At 46.1% G+C, this 23,059-nt stretch overlaps 1 protein-coding gene across 3 annotated transcripts in view; it reads left to right on the top strand.

Moving 5' to 3' along the window:
• LNX2 (ligand of numb-protein X 2) overlaps positions 1 to 15,507 on the top strand; it is a 77,697-nt gene extending 62,190 nt beyond the window's left edge. For all 3 annotated transcript variants that reach the window (XM_033146409.1, XM_033146411.1, XM_033146410.1), the window contains exons 4-10: positions 1,713 to 1,912; positions 4,522 to 4,890; positions 8,040 to 8,183; positions 9,490 to 9,667; positions 11,219 to 11,450; positions 12,827 to 12,985; positions 13,579 to 15,507. In XM_033146409.1, the coding sequence (XP_033002300.1) occupies positions 1,713 to 1,912; positions 4,522 to 4,890; positions 8,040 to 8,183; positions 9,490 to 9,667; positions 11,219 to 11,450; positions 12,827 to 12,985; positions 13,579 to 13,714 (1,418 nt within the window). In that variant the 3' untranslated portion in view covers positions 13,715 to 15,507. The remainder of the gene's footprint in view (positions 1 to 1,712; positions 1,913 to 4,521; positions 4,891 to 8,039; positions 8,184 to 9,489; positions 9,668 to 11,218; positions 11,451 to 12,826; positions 12,986 to 13,578) is intronic.
• Positions 15,508 to 23,059: the final 7,552 nt, after the last annotated feature.

Below are 23,059 nucleotides of genomic sequence, written 5' to 3'. Positions count from 1 at the left end.
TTCTTTTACCGCTTCCATCGAGGTCCATCTCATCCAGCCTTTCCTAGCCTGGTGCCTTCCAGATGTTGCTCTACTCTGGCTCACATCCATCCCAGCCAGCATGGGGAGTGGCCAGGGAAGGTTGTTCAAACCGCCTGGTGGGGTTGAGAGTGGGAAAGGCTGATCCAACAATCTGTTTCCTTCATGAGCTACCAGCTGCCTCCGGGAGTTGTAGAAGCAGAGCGTTAGACTTCGCTCACTGTCTACCCCAGCATATGGTGGTATTCAGAAGAATAGTGCCTCTGAACATGGGTAAATTACTTCATTATCACGGCTAATAGCCATTCATTGACTTGGCTCCCATGACTTCTCTAATTCCTATCATCTACAGCCAGTGTGGCACAATGGTCAGGACGATAGGAGTTGTAGTACAGCAACATATGGAGGGCCACAGGTTTCCCACCCCTAGTTTAAAGCCATTTGAGCTAGCAATGCAGCTGACATTAGGAAGCTTTTCATTTGGTTTTTATTTTTTATGTACTTGTTCATGGCATTTTTCCACTGCCCACCCCCAGATTCCTCTATGTGGTTTAGAAAAGTTATGAATCAATAAAATAATGTATAGATATACATATTAAAAACAATACCTATCTGTATTAAAACAATATCTATACAGTCAACGTAAAGCGATTAGAAACCAGCACAAAACCAGCATAAAATCAATATGAAACCAACCAGAAAGCAGTGTAAGAGAAAAACAATTAGTGCCACAGAGTTAAAAATACATTAAAAATACAACTAAAGGGGTTCTCCATCGTCCATTGAAGGGTATTGGTGGTTGCTGCTTCTGAATAATAAAACCCTAGTGTGAAAATATGAAATCTCTCTTTTAATGCAGTTATGGGAGGGATAGTTTGTAATTCCTCCCCTCCTAATGTGCTTCCTCTGTAGCCATACTGAAGCGCTGTGTTTTCTGAAGATATCGTCAAACATCCTGTTAAAATTAGATTCCCCATTATCAACTCTCAGCTATCGGATGTTTTTCTACCAAAAAAATAAATAAAAGGAAACTGAATAATACCAGCATTCACCTGCAGTTACCCTATGGTAATGTTTCAGTCTGGGGTTTTAGAGAGGAAGCGAAGTCTTATCAGAGAGGAAAGGAGTTCTTCCACTTCCCCTTCCTAGAGTGGCGTGCAATCTGGTCAGCCACTCATGAGCATCCCATGTTCGTTACAGTTGGCTTCCTGTATTTGTGCCTCAGGGCCTTACTTTTAATTGGACTTTCTGAATTAATCCTTCCGCACTTAGGATGGCACCAGTTACTGCGGCTGTACAGCCAGCCTCCAGGGCAATTTCACTCATCTTACTAAAATCCTGAGGGCCACATTTGCCCCCGGCTTGAAGCTCTCCACTCCACTCCTGTGCTGTGCTGTGCTGATCACACCCATGGCTATAGGCCCATCGTAGTGCCATAAAGTTCCTGGTTTTTTTGTCCGCCTGCGATTTCAAAAGTAGGAGGGCTGATGAGAATGTGGCAGGTCACAATCCTGTACATAAATCTAGTTGGCAGGGTTTAGCCTGCCAGGTGTAAGTTGTGTAAGTTTGGTTTCAGCCGATCTGCATTACGATAAATCAGGTATCCTGTTGTTTGTTGCCCAGGAGTTTCCTTTGTTTTAAGAGAATAAAAATGTATTTGGGCGTCCATATTGTTTTCTTTTCCAATCGGGCAGCAACCCATCAGCCATCAAGTTTGCCGGAAGGTGAGATCACCACCATAGAAATCCATCGGTCCAATCCTTATATCGAGCTGGGAATTAGCATAGTGGGTGGCAATGAAACACCTTTGATCAACATTGTTATTCAAGAGGTTTATCGAGATGGGATCATAGCCAGAGATGGAAGACTCCTTGCTGGAGATCAAATACTGCAAGTACGTATCTAATTATATATTCTTCTCAACTTGCGTGTGTCCGGACTGTGCTGTGCTATATCAAATAGTGGGCGGGAGAGAGAGAGAGAGAGAGAGAGAGAGAGAGTTATCATTTCCTGGCAGTCAATTGGAATTCTCTCTTCTGGACAAATGTTAGCATGGCAGTCTCTGGTTGGAAAACATTATTCAGGCAACGTGAGTTTGCCCTTTCAGCATTGATACTGGTGATTTATGTGGCTTTGGGGGTTTCTCATCCTATAACTCTTTTCCATTCTGGTGCATCTTTCTAAATGTGGCAGTCAGACTGGATGCCTTGTTGTCTTTTTGTAAAACAATGTGCTTATATTTCCTTTAGCTTTCCATGCCCCAAGAGGTTATTTTTTATAAGACATTAACGTAATTTAACTAGCACAGCAGTATGTACAGTGGTACCTCGCAAGACGAAATTAATTCGTTCCGCAAGACTTTTCGTCTTGCGGAAATTTCGTCTTGCGAGGCACCGTTTCCCATAGGAACGCATTAAAATTTAATTAATGCGTTCCTATGGGAAAAAAATCAGAGAGCGCCGGTCGGAAGGGGCGCCGGCCGGCACCGGAGCCGCGCGGCGCCGCATTTTAAGGCTGCAGCGAGCGAACTGTTCACCCGCTGCAGCTTTAAAATGCGCCGTAGCTAAAAAGGCTTACCTTTTGGCTCCGGTGGGGGGGGGTTTCCGAGTCGCGTCCGCCATTTTGGATCGACTCAGACATGCGCAGTCGATCCAAAATGGCGGACGCGACGCGGAAAACACCCCCCCACCGGAGCCAAAAGGTAAGCCGCGCCCCTCCCGACCGGCACGGCGCCGCGTTTTAAGGCTCCGGCGAGCGCTGCAGCTTTAAAACGCGGCGTCGCGCCGCAGCTAAAAAGGCTTACCTTTTGGCTCCGGTGGTGGTGGGGGTGTTTTCTGCGTCGCGTCCGCCATTTTGGATCGACTCAGACATGCGCAGTCGATCCAAAATGGCGGGCGCGACACGGAAAACACCCCCCACACACCGGAGCCAAAAGGTAAGCCTTTTTAGCTGCGGCGCGACGCCGCGTTTTAAAGCCGCAGCGGTCGCTGGAGCCTTAAAACGCAGTGCCGTGCCGGTCGGGAGGGCTTACCTTTTGGCTCCGGTGTGTGGGGGGGTGTTTTCCGCGTCGAGCCCACCATTTTGGATCGACTGCGCATGTCTGAGTCGATCCAAAATGGCGGGCGCGATGCAGAAAACACCCCCCCACCACCGGAGCCAAAAGGTAAGCCTTTTTAGCTGCGGCGCGACGCCGCGTTTTAAAGCTGCAGCGCTCGCTGGAGCCTTAAAACGCGGCGCCGTGCCGGTCGGGAGGGCTTACCTTTTGGCTCCGGTGTGTGGGGGGGTGTTTTCCGCGTCGCGCCCGCCATTTTGGATCGACTGCACATGTCTGAGTCGATCCAAAATGGCGGGCGCGATGCAGAAAACACCCCCCCACCACCGGAGCCAAAAGGTAAGCCTTTTTAGCTGCGGCGCGACGCCGCGTTTTAAAGCTGCAGCGCTCGCTGGAGCCTTAAAACGCGGCGCCGTGCCGGTCGGGAGGGCTTCCCTTTTGGCTCCGGTGTGTGGGGGGGTGTTTTCCGCGTCGCGCCCGCCATTTTGGATCGACTGCGCATGTCTGAGTCGATCCAAAATGGCGGGCGCGATGCAGAAAACACCCCACCACCACCGGAGCCAAAAGGTAAGCCTTTTTAGCTGCGGCGCGACGCCGCGTTTTAAAGCTGCAGCGCTCGCTGGAGCCTTAAAACGCGGCGCCGTGCCGGTCGGGAGGGCTTACCTTTTGGCTCTGTTGTGTGGGGGGGTGTTTTCCGCGTCGCGCCCGCCATTTTGGATCGACTGCGCATGTCTGAGTCGATCCAAAATGGCGGACGCGACGCGGAAAACACCCCCACACACACACCGGAGCCAAAAGGTAAGCCTTTTTAGCTATGGCGCGATGCCGCGTTTTAAAGCTGCAGCGCTCGCTGCAGCCTTAAAACGCGGCTCCGGCGGCTCACAGTGGTACCTCGCCAGACGAATTCGTCTTGCGAAAAACAGCCATAGACGAATTCGTCTCGCGAGTCAACTAAAAACTCGCAAAACCCTTTCGTTTTGCGAGTTTTTCGTTGTGCGAGGCATTCGTCTTGCGGGGTACCACTGTATTACCAGCACTAGTTTTCTAGAAAAAGAGGTGCCAGAATACACCACGGACGCCTCCCTTATTCTCTTATAATGGCAATGGCAATGGCACCCACCTGAGATGTACCAGAACTGAGTTTCGACTAAAAAAAGCCCTGTGTATTACTATTGATCATTTCTATAAATTCCACACACACCCTCATTGATCTTAAAAACTGCAAGAAAGGGGTTAGGCTGAAATCAGGACATGTGAAAATTGTAACTTGGGAGCATCCATGCCCTTTCAAGTAAAAACTTGTGTGTGTGTGTGTGTGTTTTGGGGAGGAGACATTTTCAAAATAGATCTTGGCAAGTAGGAATAGTTGGCTGGTACCCTGAACAGTGCACTCCACACTCCAACATTTTGTTGCATGTCCCACTGGCATGGCTCTAATTCTTTTCTTGCAGGTCAATAACTTTGATATCAGCAACGTGTCCCACAACCATGCCAGGGCCATCCTTTCCCAGCCTTGCACGGCGCTGCACCTGACCGTGCTCCGAGAGAGACGCTTTGGGAGCCGAACTCACAACCACAGTGACAGCCCTCCGCAGCGAGAGGATAGTTTCCATGTGACCCTGCACAAGCGCGACTCCAACGAACAACTCGGCATCAAGCTGGTGCGCAGAACAGACGAGCCTGGGGTTTTCATCCTTGACCTTTTGGAAGGCGGATTGGCTGCTCAGGACGGCCGGCTCTGTAGCAACGACAAAGTGTTGGCTATCAATGGGCACGACCTGAAGCATGGCACCCCAGAACTGGCTGCTCAGATTATCCAGGTAAATTTCAGCTGAATCTTGTAGGGCGAGAAAGCAGTCACAACGGTCTGCTAATTACCAACAATGCTGATGTTGCAAATTTTAAGTGAAACCTAGCGAGATAAGACTATAAGCCAGAATGAGGAACCTGTGGCATGTTGGACTCCAACTCTCATCATTCCTGACCATTGGCCATGTTGGCTGGGACTGATGGGAGTTGGAGTCCAACAACATCTGGAAGTCCTCAGGTTTTCCATCCCTGGATCCCTGATTCTCATACCGCTAAACCAGACATGTCCAACGCGTCGATGGATTCTGGTCGATCACGACCAAGGCCTCGTCTCCACCCGCCTCCCTCTCCCATGACCACCAGGCGCCCTCAATGTGTGCTTGGCTGCGGTCGGAGCAACTCCTCAGGTGGCATGGACACTTGAGGTTCCGCTTAGCCAGGCTTGCTCACCACTGTCACAGCAAGTGCTCTGGCTGGTGCTAGTGCTACCTCCACCTCGCAACCACCTCACACACCCTGCTCCAGCTGCTGGCTTTGCCCGACACCCAGCCAGCTGGCCAGCCCTGGAAAGGCGCAATGCATCTGCCTCCGCCCCCTACAATCCACAGCCCCGGGGCAGGGAGGTGAAGATGAGGTGCATGGGCTCTACATGGGCTGCAGTGCTGCAAAGGGAGCTGTGGGAAGGGCGAGAGAGAGACAATGATGTCCCTCCTCCGTCTCTCCCCTCCTGCCGGTTCCCGTAGAAAGAAAATGTCCTCTCTCTCCTAGTTCTGCGTGGATGCTGAACTTTCCCCACCAGCTCTTCATCTGGTAAAGTGGGAATTGGACATTTTGGGGTGTGTTGGCTTCCCGCATGTGCCAAGGGCCCTAGGAGGGGGCAGCTGTGGGGGCAATAATTTGTTATTATTTTTATCAGCATAATAATTTATTATTTACTAGTGGTTTCAGCCCGTTAAAATAACGGGCGCTAGAACATATGTCCACCCCCCCGACCTCCCGCTAAAGCAGGCTTTGGCAGGGGGGCGGGGGGCGGGGCAGGCAAGCAGCAGCTTCTCTGCAAAAGCGGAGAAACCGCTTCTTGCCTCTCCACCCCCCCACCTCCTGCTAAAGCAGGCTTTGGCAGGGGGGCGGGGGCGGGGCGGGCAAGCAGCGGCTTCTCCGCGATAGCGGAGAAACCGCTTCTTGCCTCTCCACCCCCCCCCCCGACTTCCCGCTAAAGCAGTCCCCTGGAGGCCAAGTGGGCGGCGGGAAGCCCGGCTGGTGGTGGAGCCGAGCGCGGGAAGGTGCAGCGGCGGCAGCAGCAGCGTGGCCTTCCTCCTCGGCCTCCCCAATCTTCTGGAGAGCCGATGTTCCATTTCAACGGCCCCGCTTCAACTGCCAACGCTGCTCCCGGGCCGATGTCTCTCCGTCCAATCCTTGTGTCCCTGGGGCACATGCGCAGTAGCGCAAACCCAGAGACACACGGACTGGACGCAGAGACACTTGCATTTTATATATATAGATACCCCGCCCATCTGGCTGGGTACCCCCAGCCAAATATAATATGTTTAAGTTGAAGAATGGCAATGGGAGAGTGTGGTAGATCACTGCCAGTTTTTGATATTCAATAGCAGATCGCAGCCTGCTGAAAATTGGACATGACTGTGCTTAAACCAACTTGTTAGCATGGAGTCTCCTTGGACTCTTATTTGTGCAGTGAAGGCTCTTTTCCATATTAAAACGATATGGTTGGTTTCCCTAACACAAGGAGTTGTTTTTGTTTCACTAAAGGGAGGAAAGCATGGGTTTGCTCACACACTCTTAGGCTGTGTATAGAAATCAGCTTTTAATGCTGTGTGAACCAGTGCTTTGACTGGGCGTCATGTATCTTAATAACAGGAAACGTTCTCAAGTAGCAAGACTTCTGCCAGGGATGCTGGAGAGCTGCTGGCCGTGAGATTAGATACTGCCAGTCTGGCTGAACCAATGATCTGACTTGGTGCAAAGCAGGTTTTTAGGTCTCTTTTAAAACCAACGTAGAATGATGTACCCTGTCCAGTTCTTTTGATCAACAGTGATCAACATTTACAGCTCAGAGAGTCATACAATCCCCAGCTAGGCTGGAGCCTTTTGATGATATTCTGCATCCACAGAGCTTCAACTGGAATGTAAATGGGAAACCCCAACTAAAATGCAAAATGAACTGCATTGGCATTTGAGACACCCTCTTGCTTTGTGAATGAGTACATGGGAAGAGACTGGGATCAGGAAGGAGAAGAGGGGAGGAAGTCACTGTAGTTAAAAGGGGAATTTTAAAATACTTGTTTCAAAGGAGGTGTCAACCTTTTTTAAAAAAAAAGGTATTACTTGAAGCAAACTACTAGGCAACCCATATTAATCCGTCCCAGCTCATCTCCTCGATCATTGTGTCACACACACGCACCATCTCAGTTTCCACCGGAAAGCAACCTTTAACAGGACATCTTGTGGTGTACTAGAGAAACAGCATTGTTTTCCTGCTTTTAGGGAAACTGCTATGGCATCCTGGAGCATAACATCACAAACCTGCAACTGTAATAAATAACCGTTCCAAAATACTGAAAATTGTTCAGGAGTGGGTTTCTGTGCAGAATGGCTGTTGAGTGCAGTGGCAGGTTTATAGGCATGAACTGAGTTCAAACCTCTTAGGCTGCATCATCGTACTTTGATTGGGTAGAATGTTACCTGCATATTTGCCACCTCAGCCAGCCAGTTGGCAAGGTATTTGCCTCTATTAAAAAAGGAAACAAAACAGCCCACCAGAAGTTCCTAGTTTGATTTTTTTAAAAAAGTTATTAATTAGCTGACTTTTATGCATTTAGCTCCATCATATTTTTGGACATAATCACATTTATTTAGGTGAACAAACAGGGCCCTCCAAAAGGGTTGTGTGCACAGGGCCTAGTTCAGTTCTGGTACTCAGAAGAGATTCCTGGGCTCAGAATTCTTCCATTCTATACCTTTTGCATCAGGCTGCAGTTGGTGGATAGTTGGCTTGTAAGAAAAAGCAGAAATCTCCCCCGCTATTGCCCTGCATCATGCATCGCCCGTTTTATTTTAGGGCTGTCTGGCTGTGGTGCTGGCAATAATGCTGATTTATTCCCAGCTGCCCTTCCTGTTCATTAATTTTTGTTCCCCACAGGCCAGTGGCGAGAGGGTGAGCCTAGCCATTTCCAGGCCTGCCAAGTCACAGATCGTGAGCATTCTCAGAGATGGAGGGATTCACCCCATCAGCCAACACCAATCTCATTCGCTGTATCACAGTAACAGGCCCAGCCCACACAGGGTAAGCTGGAGGGTGGTGGGCCTTGCTGACCACTGAAAGTAGTGCCCAGCAGTTTCATGGGGGGTGGGTGGGTCATGAATTGCTGGAGGGAGGGTGGAAAAAACTGAAATGCCTTGAGATCTACGGGTATAGGGCGGTATACAAATTTAATAAATAACTATAGTAATGTCTGCTCCAGTGGGTAGTGTGGCTCTTCCTATAAGTGGTTGAATGACACCTATCAATATCAGTGTCAGAGGCAGTCTTTTATTTTGTTTTATTTATTAAATTTATATACTGGCTTGGAATTCCAGTTGCTGGGGTGAGTGCTGTTGTGCTCATATCCCACTTGCTGTCAGACAGCAGAGGAACCAACCCTCATGGCAGGTTGCTAGGAACGGGTAAGACAAGGAAAAGTCCTTACCACCTGCGTTTTATTCAATATTTACCGAGAGAGGCTTGAGAATGCAGCCTCTTAGAATAACGGCATCCCAAGTAAATCTCTGCCCCCCTTTTCTTCCACTTCCTCATTCGTCAACAGCACACACACACCCTTATGGCTGCCGCTTAGAGCCATCTGTCTCCTAGCCCTTTGCTCTCCTACTTTCATGGCTCACCGGGTTCTGGGAGATGGAGGGTCTAGAATGCTTTCTAGTGATAACGTGTCAGCCAGTTGCTGCTCTGGCTCTGGCTCCACCTACTGTCCCATTATTTCCCAACTTTCCCCCTCATCTTCCTCTGAGCTGTGACCTCCCTCAAACCCCTGTTGTAATTCTGAACTGTCTTCCTCTTCTCTGGAAGGGTTAGGCTGGGGAGGCAGTCTCCACTATTCCTCCTCTGCCCAGTCCCTGACACTTGCAGGCATCCTGTTGGCCACTGTATGGACAGGATGCTGGAATAGATGCTGGACCTCTGGCCCGATCCAGCAGTTGGCTCTTGCATCCCTATGTTCTTCTTATGTTCTCATGTTGCCAATCAGAGTACAACGAGCAACACCTGAGTGTATAATTTCAACAGCTGGTGCAAGTTGTGAGCCTTTGTTGCTGGACACTTGCACACTTCCAAAAGACCACTGTCCTAAACAGCCCCCTCCAAAGGGTGGAGTGGTGCTTGGCTATTGTGCAACCCAGCATGGTATCAAGAGGCAGACGACAGGGTACAGCAACATTTTGCATTTCCCGGGAAGTTTATGGAGGTGCTCCAGATCTCAGCTCTTGTTTTTTTGCTGGAGCAGGGTGGGTGGGAGAGATATCACATCTTTATAAGAGGCTAAATATGGATTTCAGATTCAACCTGACTTTAACAGACAGTATTTGCCTTTTTGCAGGACCTTTCCCAATGTGTTACTTGCCAAGAGAAGCATATCACAGTGAAGAAAGAGCCCCACGAGTCCCTTGGCATGACAGTAGCAGGAGGCAGAGGAAGCAAGAGTGGGGAGTTGCCAATATTCGTCACGAGCGTGCAACCTCAAGGCTGCTTGGCAAGAGATGGCAGGATCAAAAGAGGTGGGACTAGAATGGGCTCCTCAAGCAGCGTGCTGCAGTTCCCAATTAGCCAAATTGCAAAGCTCTCGCTCTTCCATAAACCCCATTGAAATGAATGGGGTTGCCATTTCTCTTGCAAACCTCCCATTAGTTTCATTGGGAAGTTCACCATTTCTGTGCAAAGATCTTATGGGGTAACAGCTGTTCCTGTAATCATTACAAATTATGTCCGTTGCATAGGCAAGTTACAATAGAAGAGTCCAAGCTAGATACCAGATTATACAGTGGTGCCCCGCTAGACGAAAATAATTCGTCCTGCGAAAATTTTCGTCTAGCAGGTTTTTCGTTTAGCGAAGCGGCAATGACAGCCGTGCTTTCGCTAAACGGAAAAAAGGACGAAAATTTTTCGTCTTGCGAGGCAGCCCCATAGACTTTTTCATCTAGCGGGGCAGCCTTCCGCAAGACGAATGCCTTCGTCTAGCGAGTTTTTCGTCTAGCGAGGCATTCGTCTTGCGGGGCACCACTGTATATGTGTTCCAGTATCTGAATAATATTCCTTCCTTCCAGGGATGAATGGGATTTTAGGCTAGCCCCATCATCCTTTCTGAGCATCAGTTTTAATGCTTGAGGTGTATAAATGATTTTTGGGGAAGCTCTTTCCTCATCTAGCCCTTTTTATTCCCCTCCCCCTTTCTAAATGAGTTCTGCATATCTCTAAAGCAGAGACACACATTCATTACTGTTTGTATGGGGGAGGGCAGAAAGAAGAACTTTGGGGGTTCTCCCACCCCACCCTGAAAGCACACTTTGAAGGGTTTGAATGTATCGGACAATGTGCATACTTTTCACTCCTTTTTCTGCATCTGTTAGCCACGGGTAAAGAGCAAGAAGTTGTTCATGACTTAAGAGATGCATCCTCTGTGTATCGCAGAGCTGGCAGCACCACAACATAACAATAAATGCTGTACATCTTGTGTCACTGTTGTAAAAATCTATTGGCAGCTGACAAGCAGCCTAGCAGGTTGTACTTGCACTGCACAGGACCTACTGGCCTCATTAGGATTTGATTAGAAACAAGCCGAGATGTTTCCCCTTCCCAAAACGCAGATAACTCTGCTTATTTCCAAGCCAACCCAATTAGGCCTCCAAGAGCGTCTGAACCCCATCTCTTCCCCCTTCAATCTTGCACTGCATCCCTTCCACTTTGCTTACCTGGCTGCTATTGATGCTTCAGCAATGGCTGCAAGTAGGAGGCAGGAAAGGAGGGAGGTCTCCCCCATCAAACCATCTGGTGCCTGGTGTGCAACATTCTGGCCTGCAAACATGCCCCTGAGGTATGTCATTTTCCCAAAGACTGCTGACTTTGCAGTCCAGAAATGGACGTTACTTGGACGTCACTATGCCAGATGCTTCTGTTCCAACCTGGGTTTGAACCACCTTGCGTACCATCACAGGTGCATGTGCCTGTAGGGTCCAGGTGTGAGTGAGGAGCAGAAAACAACAAGCTATGCATTTGCACAGGAAAGCCACAGGTTTCTGGACCAACTAATCTGTTTTCTTTTTTTCCACCAGGCGATGTGCTGATGAATATTAATGGCATTGATCTGACCAACCTAAGCCACAGCGAGGCAGTGGCCATGCTGAAAGCCAGTGCTGCCTCTTCTGTCGTTGCCCTCAAAGCTTTGGAGGTCCAGATCGCTGAAGAACAGCCCCAGGCCAATGATGAGCAGCCCAGCACCATCAGTGAGAACGAATACGATGCAAGTTGGTCCCCATCCTGGGTTATGTGGCTGGGGCTTCCCAGGTACTGCTCAGCAATCAGACAACCATACTTTGACTTGTGGTCTTCTGCATTTCTGGCATTTTTGTTTGGCCAGGCCTCTGGAATAGCCTTTAGGCCACCTGATTAATATTTCTTAGTTAAAAATCAGTGTACCACCTATTTGCAAGTGCAGGTCTCTTCCATGTCTTGGTCTGCCTTTGCATCTAGTGTGCCATATTGGAAAATGCAGAGTAGCACCACACAGGAGAAGCAGACCTCTCTTCTGTGACTGTTGGAAAGGGAGGCACACAGCATCCAACTGCAGTGTCCTCATCCTAACAGGAGAAATGCATCCCCAAAATGAGGAGCAGAATAGAGAAAGTTGATTAGCATAACATTTGCATATTATAATTTATGGGAAATATTTAAAAATTATACTCATAGCAGACCTGTTGAAATCAATGGACCTAACTTACTCGGGTTCATTAATTTCTGTGGGTGTACTCTGAATAAAACTGAGCTGACTACCACCCTATGAGAGGGATTCACCTAACGTGCCCCATCAATGGAAACCCGTTGCTTGTGCAGTGGGGCTTTCCCCCTCTACTCCCCTCCCATGCCCCCAGAAATTAGCTGTAGGGATTTGGAAGAGCCCCCAGAACAGCACAGCATAGGAGGGGGGAAGATTGTTCCATCCGGCAAGCAGCAATGATTGCACAAATGGAACATTCATCGCAGTGTGGTGTTGAATTCTACCTGTTATGTGTAGATTAGAATAGATTACTAGGGTAGATTACTGCAACGCATTATACATGGGGCTGCCTCTGAAGATAGTTCAGAAACTTCCGCTGGTGCAGAATTCAGTGGCCAGTTTTGAGTATATAATGCCAATCCTGGCTTGACTTCACTTGCTGCCAATTCGTTTCCAGGCCTAATTCAAAGTGCTGGTTTTGACCTATAAAGCCTCAAGCAGCTCAGGACCCCAACACCTCAAGAACTGCCTCTTCCTATATGAAATGACCCAGACCCTGGGATGGTGTTGAAGCCCTTCTGTGTGCCTCCTCCACGGGAAGTCTGGAGGGCAGCAACATGTGAACGGGTCTTTTCTGCAGTGGCTCCATGCTTGTGGGATGCTCTCCCCAGGGAGACCCGCTTGGCGCCTTTGTTAAATATCTTTAGACACCAGGCAAAACAATTCCTCTTCACCCAGGCCTTTTGCTAATTAAACAATCTATGGCCTGTGCGTGGAGGTGGTGGGGGGGTATAATTGTTCTTTGTTACTATGTTTGTTACTATTGTTGTTACTAATTGTTGTTTGTTACTATGTTATGTGTTTTTGCATTTTTATATTGTAAACTGCCCTGTGATCCTCAGATGAAAGGTGGTATAGAAATTTAATAATAATATTATTTTCACAGCTGCCTGCATAGTTGCCATGATGTGGTGCTACGGAGGAGCAATTTAGCAAGCTGGGGCTTTAGCATTGTCGGCGGCTATGAGGAAAATCACACAAATCAGCCTTTCTTCATAAAAACAATTGTCCTGGGAACACCAGCGTATTTTGATGGAAGACTCAAGTAAGCTGTTCTGGTTCTTTCTTTTTATGTGTATCTGAAACAAGGAAGGACAATAGCTAAAGCTTGTATGTGATTCTGCAAATTCTTTGTGACATTCTGTAGGACGTTTAAATTGTGTGCTCTAAACGTATTCCCATGCAAATTTATAATGTGTTCATACTGAGCTTATTTGCATGTCCATTTTTTTATTTTGTACACAACATAGTCACCTTTCAAAATTGATAGTTTTTTTTTAAAAAATGAAAATGTTTATCCACCAAGGTTAGGGCTTTGAGGGTTGGTTTCAAGTAAATTAGCTGGAAATAACAACCTTGTGAGTGAAGGTAAGCCAGGAACCTTGTCTTAATAAACCATAGTTTGCAGAAGCTGTGTACTAGCACACAGCACCCAATCACTTTTTAGAGCTGCTGTTTTCTTTTACGCAAATGTATGGAGATTTAAGCCAAAGAATTAATCTGTCACAGCACATTCCTGTGTGTGCCTGTTCAGTAGTACATCCCAGGGTTGTGAATGATCCCAGGGTTAGGCTACCGCGACTGTGTCATGTTACTAGCCCTCACTGGCTTCTCTCCCTCTCTATCTCTGTCTTTTAGATGCGGCGATATGATTGTTGCGGTCAATGGACTTTCAACTGTGGGCATGAGCCACTCAGCACTGGTTCCTATGCTGAAGGAACAGAGGAACAAAGTAACATTGACAGTTATCTGCTGGCCAGGAAGTCTTGTATAGACTTGCAAAGAAAAAAGAAAAGAAAAGAAAACAAACACCACTTTGATTCAAGCAGCTTAATTTTTCTAGATGGCTGGTTCAAAATCTTCAAGCTGTGTTTTCTCCCCCCTCCCCTTTTCTACTACTGATGCAGCTGGTAATAAGCTGGGCCAAAAACTGCTACATTCATACCTTGCTGGGGAGCTAGGGATGGGAAAGGAAGACTCTCAACCTCGCTGTGTGTCTCTTTCCATTTCGAAACAACCATTTCTGCCATGTTTGTTGTGTTTTTGCTTTGCTTTGTTGTGTTTTTCCACAAGTTGTCCCATCCAAGCATCCACATGCACAACACACTTTAGGGGCATGGAGGGGTTGCTTGCAGAGGACAGCTTTCCCCAGCAACCCTAGTGTTTATATTCAACCAACCAGCACGATGGCATGCCGGCATGTCCAAGGCCAGCTTCGCTGATTCTGCTGCTGCTAAATGTTGGCCCAAGTGTACAAGCAAGATCCTGGCAGGATCAAATTTGCAAGCTGGATCTGAGGGCTTGAACTAGGCAGGATGAAATGCGCAAGCAAACTCTTGTCACGCAGGACTCTCAACGATAGGCCCCAACCCCTATAAAATATATCCGATTTTGCTTCCCCATGTTGTGGACACCATCACTTGGGAAGAAAGCTTTTAAGAAGCACCCTTTCCTGTGGTTAAAGTGTGCTCTTGACCATTTTACCAAAGAACATTCGTACAAGTTGAATCCTATGTCTTACAATCCCCATGTCTCGTATCAGAAGGGGGCAATTCCTTGTATTATGGCGAGCAGCAGCTGGCACAGTGGGTAGGGGGCATGGAGCTGCCCTGCTGGCCGTGGTGCCGCTGCTGCTTACCTAGACAAGGTGGAGGCAAGGTTGGGACTGTGCAACCACACTGGTGGAAGCACCGCATTGGTTACAGTGGCTCAGCCCTTCCCCATCCCAGTGGGCATCTCAGCTGTTGGGAGGTTGGTGTCATGCTGGCCACAGCTAATCATGGCTCCAGCAAACAAGCCGCAGGCAACTGTACAGGGGGAGGGGCCATAGCTCGGTGGCAGAGCAGATGCCTTGCATGCAAACAAACCCAGGTTCAAAGCCTTGCATCTCCCGATAAGGCTGGAAAAGCCCCATTGGGAAATTTCGGGTGGTATTCAAAGTAGCACAGAGCAGATCATTCTGTCAGTGCGAGCGTTTCTGCTTGCCAGACAGAACGATCTCCCTTTTCCTCCCTCTGCGTGCTCTCCCGGCCATTCTCCTGACCGTCCCAAGTAGATTCTGGGAGGAGGGAAATCCTGTTGCGCTAGCGGGACTCATTGCACTGCCTTCCGCTAGCACAGCACCATGTCACCTGCCTCCACCATGAGATGCAGCGCTGGCATGGAAATCCAAGATGGGGGGCAGGAGCAGGCCATGAGGCGAGTGTTGTCCCACAAAAGCATTTGCACCAGGAAACTCCACATTGCCGTTGTAGTGTATGAACCTGTCCCTAGTTCCATGCGATCAGCAGGCCCATGTTCCACTGTCAAGCATGACAGCCGGAGTTTGTCACCCTGTTAGTACTGGCCCCAAGGCTGCGGCTGCTATTTGATTTAAGTCATGAACACATCAGTGCGCCACCAGTCAGTGAGATCTGCACCGTGTCCCGAGTTGTTTCTGCATCAAATGCGTAACTGTGCACACATTCTACATGCACCGTCTGCGCTGTGCTACGGACAAGGTTGTGAACCCGCTATGATAAACCTAAATCCTGTAATCTGAATAAATTATGAAAACTTGCAAGTATATGTCTGTGCTTTGCATAATTTATTCTGCCTTGCTAGTCATATGGTGAGATGGGGAGCCATGCAGCAGACTGAAGCTCCAGCTCAACGCCGCTAGAAGTTTGCCCCAGACTTCCAGGATTCAATCAACACCAATTCAAATTAATATCTTCAGTCATAAGGCTTAGAAACTTGCTTTTTTTCTTTCTTTAAATGAAAGGTGAGATTCCTATGATGCTAATACACAATGCCCCTTCTCATTCCTGCACAACGCTGTTGCAGGATGCTCAGAATTGACACAGGCCTGGTTGTGATTACATTGGGTGGTTTCCAATATTCAGCTTTAGATTGCAGATAAGTGCTGGTGCAACCACTATAAACGAGGCTGTTGAGATCAGTGTCTGCACCAGGTCATCCATTCATGATGTGAGTGGTAGAGCGTATCTTGCAACCTCCCACCTCCCCGCTGTATTGGACATATATAGTTGTTAATAGTGTAGGTAAGTGGCATCCTGGCAAAATCAGCCAGTTCTCTATCACACACACACACACACACACACGATCCTCTAGTTCCCTTTTCTGCAGAACAAGATTTTACAACAGATGCAGCAAATGGTATCTTTTTGCGATTCATAATACAAATTAAACATAAAACAAAGGGGCAGACACTTACAAACATTTTCATATTCACCTACCACATTCTTCCATAATCTTCTAAAAGTGTGTCTTATTGTAAGAAGCCATTTCCATCCCATAGTTTTATTTGCAGGTCATCCGTTCTCATGAAGTAGGACAAAAGCCTGGATTTTTTTAAAAAAGAAAATAATAATAATGAAGTGCAATAATTAGATTATTTCTTAGCAAACTATTTAGTATATGAAAAGGTTTGTACCCTACAATGGAAGCTTAACGTTGATGTGATAACTAAGAATGCTGACAATTATTTTAAAGGGGGGGGAGGTGACCTTTGATCTGTTAGTGTCTACTAATAATTACTGTTCCAAAGTGAATGTTTTGCTATGTAAGAATTTTGATGAAACGCTTTTTTCTAAAAACCATTTTTACAGTTTATACTGCAGCTGTCTTTAGCTCTCTTGAGTGGATTGTATACAAAATCAGAGACATAATTTAAAGCAAAGGGGGAAGCTGTTGCTAAGTGTTCTACCTTACTACAATTTCAGGAAGTCCAAAGGAGAGATTTTTTTTCCTATCTTGCTTCCCCCCCCCCCAAGCTGAGAGAAGGAACTGCATCCCCCAAACCCCTTGCTCTGTCATCTGCTGACAAAAGCCCAAATGCCTTCACGAGAACTGCTGGAAAACAATCTGTCGTCTTTTTGCGGAATAATTTTATTGGCGAATCGCCTGTCATTGAGCTGATGGCAGCTACCTTAATTTCTACCTAGCGTTGGCTCACGTTTACATTTCTAAACCAAACTGCTAACTTCTCGCATGTTTCAGTCAGTCTGTGTGACTTGGGACACAAAAGACATCCTTTTGTAAGGCACTCCTATGTTTGCTCCCGACTGGATCTAGATTTTTGCTTGGGTCAGGGGTTTTGCCTGCTTTAAAAAATGCAACCAAGGTCCAAAAACAGTCAGCCGATTTCATGAATTATCTCTGTATTATATGAAGCTTGTATTAATGATCGGAGAATGTATTTCAATCCCATTACATCTATCCATTGTGAGGCATGAGATTCCCCCCTACACACTTTTTTTCTCTCCCCCCCTGCCCGCTCCTCTCCCAATTTAGAAGCTATGTAATGCAGGATATTACAGCATGTCATTTCCACACACCCCCATTGTACCTTTGTTCATAATAAAGCTAAAGACCTTTGATTTTTTAAAAAGAAAAAAGAAAAGCCCACATCTCTGTACTGTATAATAGGAAGTTATTTCGCTTCCATACTGTAGATTCATGCAGAATATTACTGTTAAGATTACGCATTTGTGAATGTATTTAGCCCAGATGCATACAAAGGTAGACCTCCTCCATAGGGCAGGATCCACAGTTACTTTGGCTTGCAAAAGGTATTGGCACTCACTCTCTGGAATGCTTTCTCCGAACAGCCAATTCCCATGCTTTATGACAGGGTAAGGGGAAATGTAGCCCTTCAAGACTCATTATCAGGCTCTCATGGGGACACGGGTGGCGGTGTGGTCTAAACCACTGAGTCTCTTGGGCTTGCCAATCAGAAAGTTGGCAGTTCGAATCCCCGCGACAGAGTGAGCTCCCATTGCTCTGTCCCAGCTCCTGCCCACCTAGCAGTTCGAAAGCACACCAGTGCAAGTAGATAAATAGGTACTGCTGCGGCGGGAAGGTTAACGGCTCTGGTTTCCGTCACGGTGTTCTGTTGCGCCTGAAGCGGTTTAGTCATGCTGGCCACATGACCCAGAAAGCTGTCTGTGGACAAACACCGGCTCCGTTGGCCTGAAAGCAAGATGAGCACCGCAACCCCATAGTCGCCTTTGACTCTCATGTCAGTCTCTCATGTAACACACCCTTCCCAGCCACACCCATTACTGGCTCTGCTTTGCACTGTCCTTGAGTGTTTTTAGCCTGCTGGAATATGTCCTTGAACTCTGATGGTGCCTCTTGTTTGTTTGCCTGCCTGGATGGAGAACAAGCAGGTGTGCATGGAAACTCTCGTGCTGTGCAATTCTCAGGCTCACTTTTGCCTCTGGCCCTGCCTGCCACTGGCATGTGGCCCCCAGAAGGTTGCATAGAAAGGAATGCGACCCTTGGGTAGAAAACATTTCCCCACCCTGCTTGATCATAAGCTGCTTCTGAATTTCCCCTCAATTTCAAAAGCAGTTTGCCACGATGGTGCACAGAGGGGTGCGTGCATGCTCTTTTGGATCCATCCAATTTAAGTTTAATGGAACTCTACATCCTCTGTAGAGCTGTAGTACAGTGGTAGAGCATCGGCTTTGCTTGGGAAACATTCCAAGCTCACTCCCCCAAACCTCCAGGCAAGGCTGAGAATACCCCTGCCTAAAACCCTGGAGAACTGAGGCCAGTCCTTTGCAGAGCTACACAGACTAATAGTCTGATCTCAGTACAGTGATACCTCGGGTTACGAACTTAATTCATTCTGGAGGTCCGTTCTTAATCCGAAACCGTTCCTAACCTGAGGCGCGCTTTCACTAATGGCACCTCCCGCTGCTGCTGGGCCGTGATTTCCATTCTCATCCTGGGGCAAAGTTCTCAACCCGAGGTACTACTTCCGGGTTAGCGGAGTTTGAAACCTGAAGTTTTTGTAACCCAAAACGTTTGTAGCCCGAGGTACCATTGTATAACACAGCTTTCTATGTAAGTGATTAGGGAACACCTTAAATGCATGATGCACCTCAGGATCCTTTGTCCACAGTAAATATCTGGCTTGGCAGCACGCAAGTGAGAGGGGGCATCATGGCTGTGGATGAAACAAAGCCAATACAACAATGACACAGAATGACAAGATATCACCGTTGCACTGCCATTATGGGCAGGTATGGAAGTACCAAGGTTTGAGAACAGGGCAAAGCCATACAGTGGTACCTCAGGTTAAGAACTTAATTCATTCTGGAGGTCCGTTCTTAACCTGAAACTGTTCTTAACCTGAGGTACCACTTTAGCTAATGGGGCTTCCCACTGCCGCCACGCGATTTCTGTTCTCATCCTGAAACAAAGTTCTTAACCCGAGGTACTATTTCTGGGTTAGCGGAGTCTGTAACCTGAAGCGTCTGTAACCCGAGGTACCACAGTACAATTTATAAAGCCAATTATACATTCCAAATGAAACAAATTTGGTGACTTCCCGTGTTCTGATTGTCCAGAGATAATTATTTCTCGGTCCTGCGCATAATCTCATATATAATCCAAATACAGCAATTCCGATCTTGATCCTATCTTCTATTTTTGCAGCCGCTGGTGTAGTGACTTTCACTCATATTCCAAAAAATCCATATCCACTAACTAGGGCGAAGCCCTCTTGGTGCCAGAGGATACACTGCAAGAATGAGTTTCATCCCATCATCTTCCCAAAAGTGTGTGGGTGTGGTGAAGTAACCTTTGAGGTTTAATGCAACACTTTGCAAATAAAAGTGTATTACATTTCACTGCAGGCTACAATAAAGCCTAACAGGTAGGGAATCATTCCTGCTCCACCTGATACATTCTATGTGAAACGGAGGCATTGCCCTGAATATTATTATTATTATTATTCCGCCCATCTGACTGGGCTGCCCCAGTAAAACATTGTCCTATACCAGGGGTCAGCAAACTTTTTCAGCAGGCCGTTGGTCTACTGTCCCTCAGACCTTGTGGGGGGCCAGACTATATATATTTTTTTTGGGGGGGGGGAATGAATTCCTATGCCCTACAAATAACCCAGAGGTGCATTTTAAATAAAAGCACACATTCTACTCGTGTAAAAACAGCAGACAGGCCCCACAAATAACCCAGAGATGCATTTTAAATAAAAGGACACATTCTACCCATGTAAAAACATGCTGATTCCTGGAGCATCTGCGGGCTGGATTTAGAAGGCGATTGGGCCAGATCCAGCCCCCGGGCCTTAGGTTGCCTACCAATGTCCTATACAGACAAAACCAAAGTGTTCCTTCCTCTGAATGCTTGATCTAGTAATTGCAAGCAATGCAGCTAGACTTCCTGTTCGGGGAAGCTACTGCTATTGTTCATGATCTTTGGTAATGAAAACTTGTTTGGAGTAGATTCTCCCTCCCTTGCCCTATTGATACATAAATGAATTTCCTTCTGTTATAGTGTTGTCGTCTGTATGATTGGGTTTGTTCTGCTGTGCCTTCCGTCTCAAATGATTTCAAATGATGAGATTCAACGGTGTCATATATAAACTGAAAGATAGGAGATTTTTTTAAAGAAACCCATTCTGCCTTTTAAAGAATTATTTATTTATTTATTTATTTATTTATTTATGTTAGTAAATAAATAGAAATAAAAATGTGCACCGCACCCCAAGACCATTCCATTAGAACTATCCAACCTCCCAAAATGACAACACCTCTTGCGATGGTTTGACCTCTTTCCGTTTTAACAGTACAAATTCTACAGATACCTTCCATATCTCCTCAAAGTAATTTCTCCTGCATATTCCCTGTCTTACCTTAATAGCACATGTTCATTTATCATTAATATCTCTATCCCACACCTCTTTATACCATTCTTCCATTTTATATTCACCTTTCCCCTTCCACTTCCTAGCTATAATAACTTGTGCAGCTGTCAATAAATTTTCATAGGCTGCAAACCTTCCAGCCTATCATAAATTGATAACAATGCTACTTCTGGACTTGCAGTCAACTTTAACACTGTGATTTCTGTTATCTCCTTAAACACCCTTTGCCAAAAAGTTTTTTACGTATTTACAAACATATTACAAACTTATTTACAAACTGGGAACATAAGTCCCAGTTTCCTGGCATCCCTTCCAACATAACACCAAATATTCCTTGTTTATTTGATTTTATCTTACCAGTGTTAAGTACCATCTCCATACTAACTTGCAGTAATTTTCTTTTATCCTTATAGACAACATTTTCAAAGTGCATTTCTCTCATATTCTCACATTTATCTGCCCTGTTGTCTCCTTTTCCCACACCTCTTTTAATTGATCTGGTTGATCCTCCATTTCTTTTTCTTTTTTTTAAATAAATCTTCATTAAACATTCTACACATATTTACACAACAATTTATCATGTTACAATGTATGCACGTACAGTACACGGAAAAAAGAAAAATAGAGAAGAAAAAAAGAAAATAAAGAATAAAGATAAAATAAACTTCTGATTCTTCTCAAAAAACTGAATCTCATTTGTTATTTTTTTACACAGTATCATGTTATTGTACTTTGTTTCCTTAATTTCCTTCAGAGAAAAAATTCTTTAGTTTATTATTACAAGAATCATTCAAGGTCTGCCAGGAGATTTTTGCTATCAAAGTAGTTTTTCAAATATTCTTTAAATACTGCCCATTCTTTATTCACCCTTTCCATTGAGTACCCTCTAATTCTCCCCATTATTGCCAATTGGATGTATTCTGTCATTTTACCTGCCACTCCGTAGGTGTAATTTCACTCTTCCAATTCATTGCGACCAGAATCCTGGCTGCAGATGTTGCGTACATGAAGAGTGGTCTTTCCTGATTTCAGTTGACATTATCCCTAATAAGAAGGCCTCTGGTCTTTTTGTGAATGGGAATTTGAATATCTTTTTCAATTCATAATATACAATGTCCCAGAACTCTTTGATTTTTTTTCACATTCCCACCACATATGCATAAATGAACCTCTCCACCATCTCCAACAACTTTCAGATCTATTCTTACACATTTTGGCCAGTTTGGCCGAGGTGAGGTGCCACTGACAGATAATTTTCATAACACTTTCTCTTAGATTGTAACACGCTATAAACCTAATATCCTCCCTCCATAATTTCTCCCACTGATTCATATGGATATTGTGATCAAGGTCTTGGGCCCAACGCATCATTGCACTTTTCACCTCCTCCTCTTTAACCTTCCATTTGAGGAGTATTTCGCCCCCAACTCCTCCTTGCTCCCCCTCCGAGTTCCATTTCCCCCATTTTTCTTACTTCCATCTCCACTCGGTTTCTCTTGATACTTGCCATAATTGCTTCTGTTGATTGGGCTCTGGTTAATCGATGGACACTTCGATCTGATGGGTGCTTTCCCCCCCTCACCCAATTTATTTTGGATTGCTTTGCCCCCCAGGAATTGTGTATTGGCATCTAGCCAACTCAACTGCTTCACCGAGTTGCTATTTAACGTGCCTTAAAGTCACAATAATTTCCTTATACTTTAATGTGAATGTCTCGGCTTGGATTTTACATGCTTCTGTTATCTTTGTAGTATTTATTGTTGTTTTTCCCTTTCAAGTTATTTTGCTGCAATAAAATCTAGTCTCCAACACGCTACCAGGCTTCAGGCCTGGAGACCAGAAGTAAGAGCAATTAATTATATTCAATTATTTACTCCCAAGATTTCCAAATATTTTGCTGTCCTGGGTATTGATCCTTTCTTTTTCTTCTTCTACTATTTAAATGTAAGATGTCCAATCATTTCTAATTGTCCATTTTTTGTCTTCACAAGTCCTTTGCTTTAGATTCTTTTCCAGCCGATAAGTTTGGCGTCCAGCCCAGGCCTGGCATCTAGCCCAGAAATTAAGTAGTAGTGTTTATTATTTCACTACTCCAGATTACATTCCTGCTTGAAAAGTTCTTAAGGACTGACCTGTATTCTTTGCTTCATGATAATTGTTCTTCTGAGTGAGAAATCCGTCTTTTAAAATATTTTCTCCAGGAGCTTTCAGTTTCTGCTGCTTACTCCATGGCCAGCAGGGCCCCCCCCCCCTTCTCCCTTTTTGTTGGTGCCTGGTTTTGGCTTTTGTATTGTCTCTGCTCAGGGAAAAGACTATGTTGTTACGTTACCTGGTGAATCAGGCCACAAAACGGTTAGGTGAGTCTCAGTTGTTTTAAAGTGACAGGTGGGTAGCCGTGTTGGTCTGCCATAGTCGAAACAAAATAGAAAATTCTTTCCA

This window comes from Lacerta agilis, chromosome 4, assembly GCF_009819535.1.
Source record: "Lacerta agilis isolate rLacAgi1 chromosome 4, rLacAgi1.pri, whole genome shotgun sequence".
Taxonomy (NCBI): Eukaryota; Metazoa; Chordata; class Lepidosauria; order Squamata; family Lacertidae; genus Lacerta; species Lacerta agilis.
The sequence above is the reverse complement of the archived record's forward strand: the minus strand, read 5'-3'. Positions and strand labels throughout refer to the sequence as shown.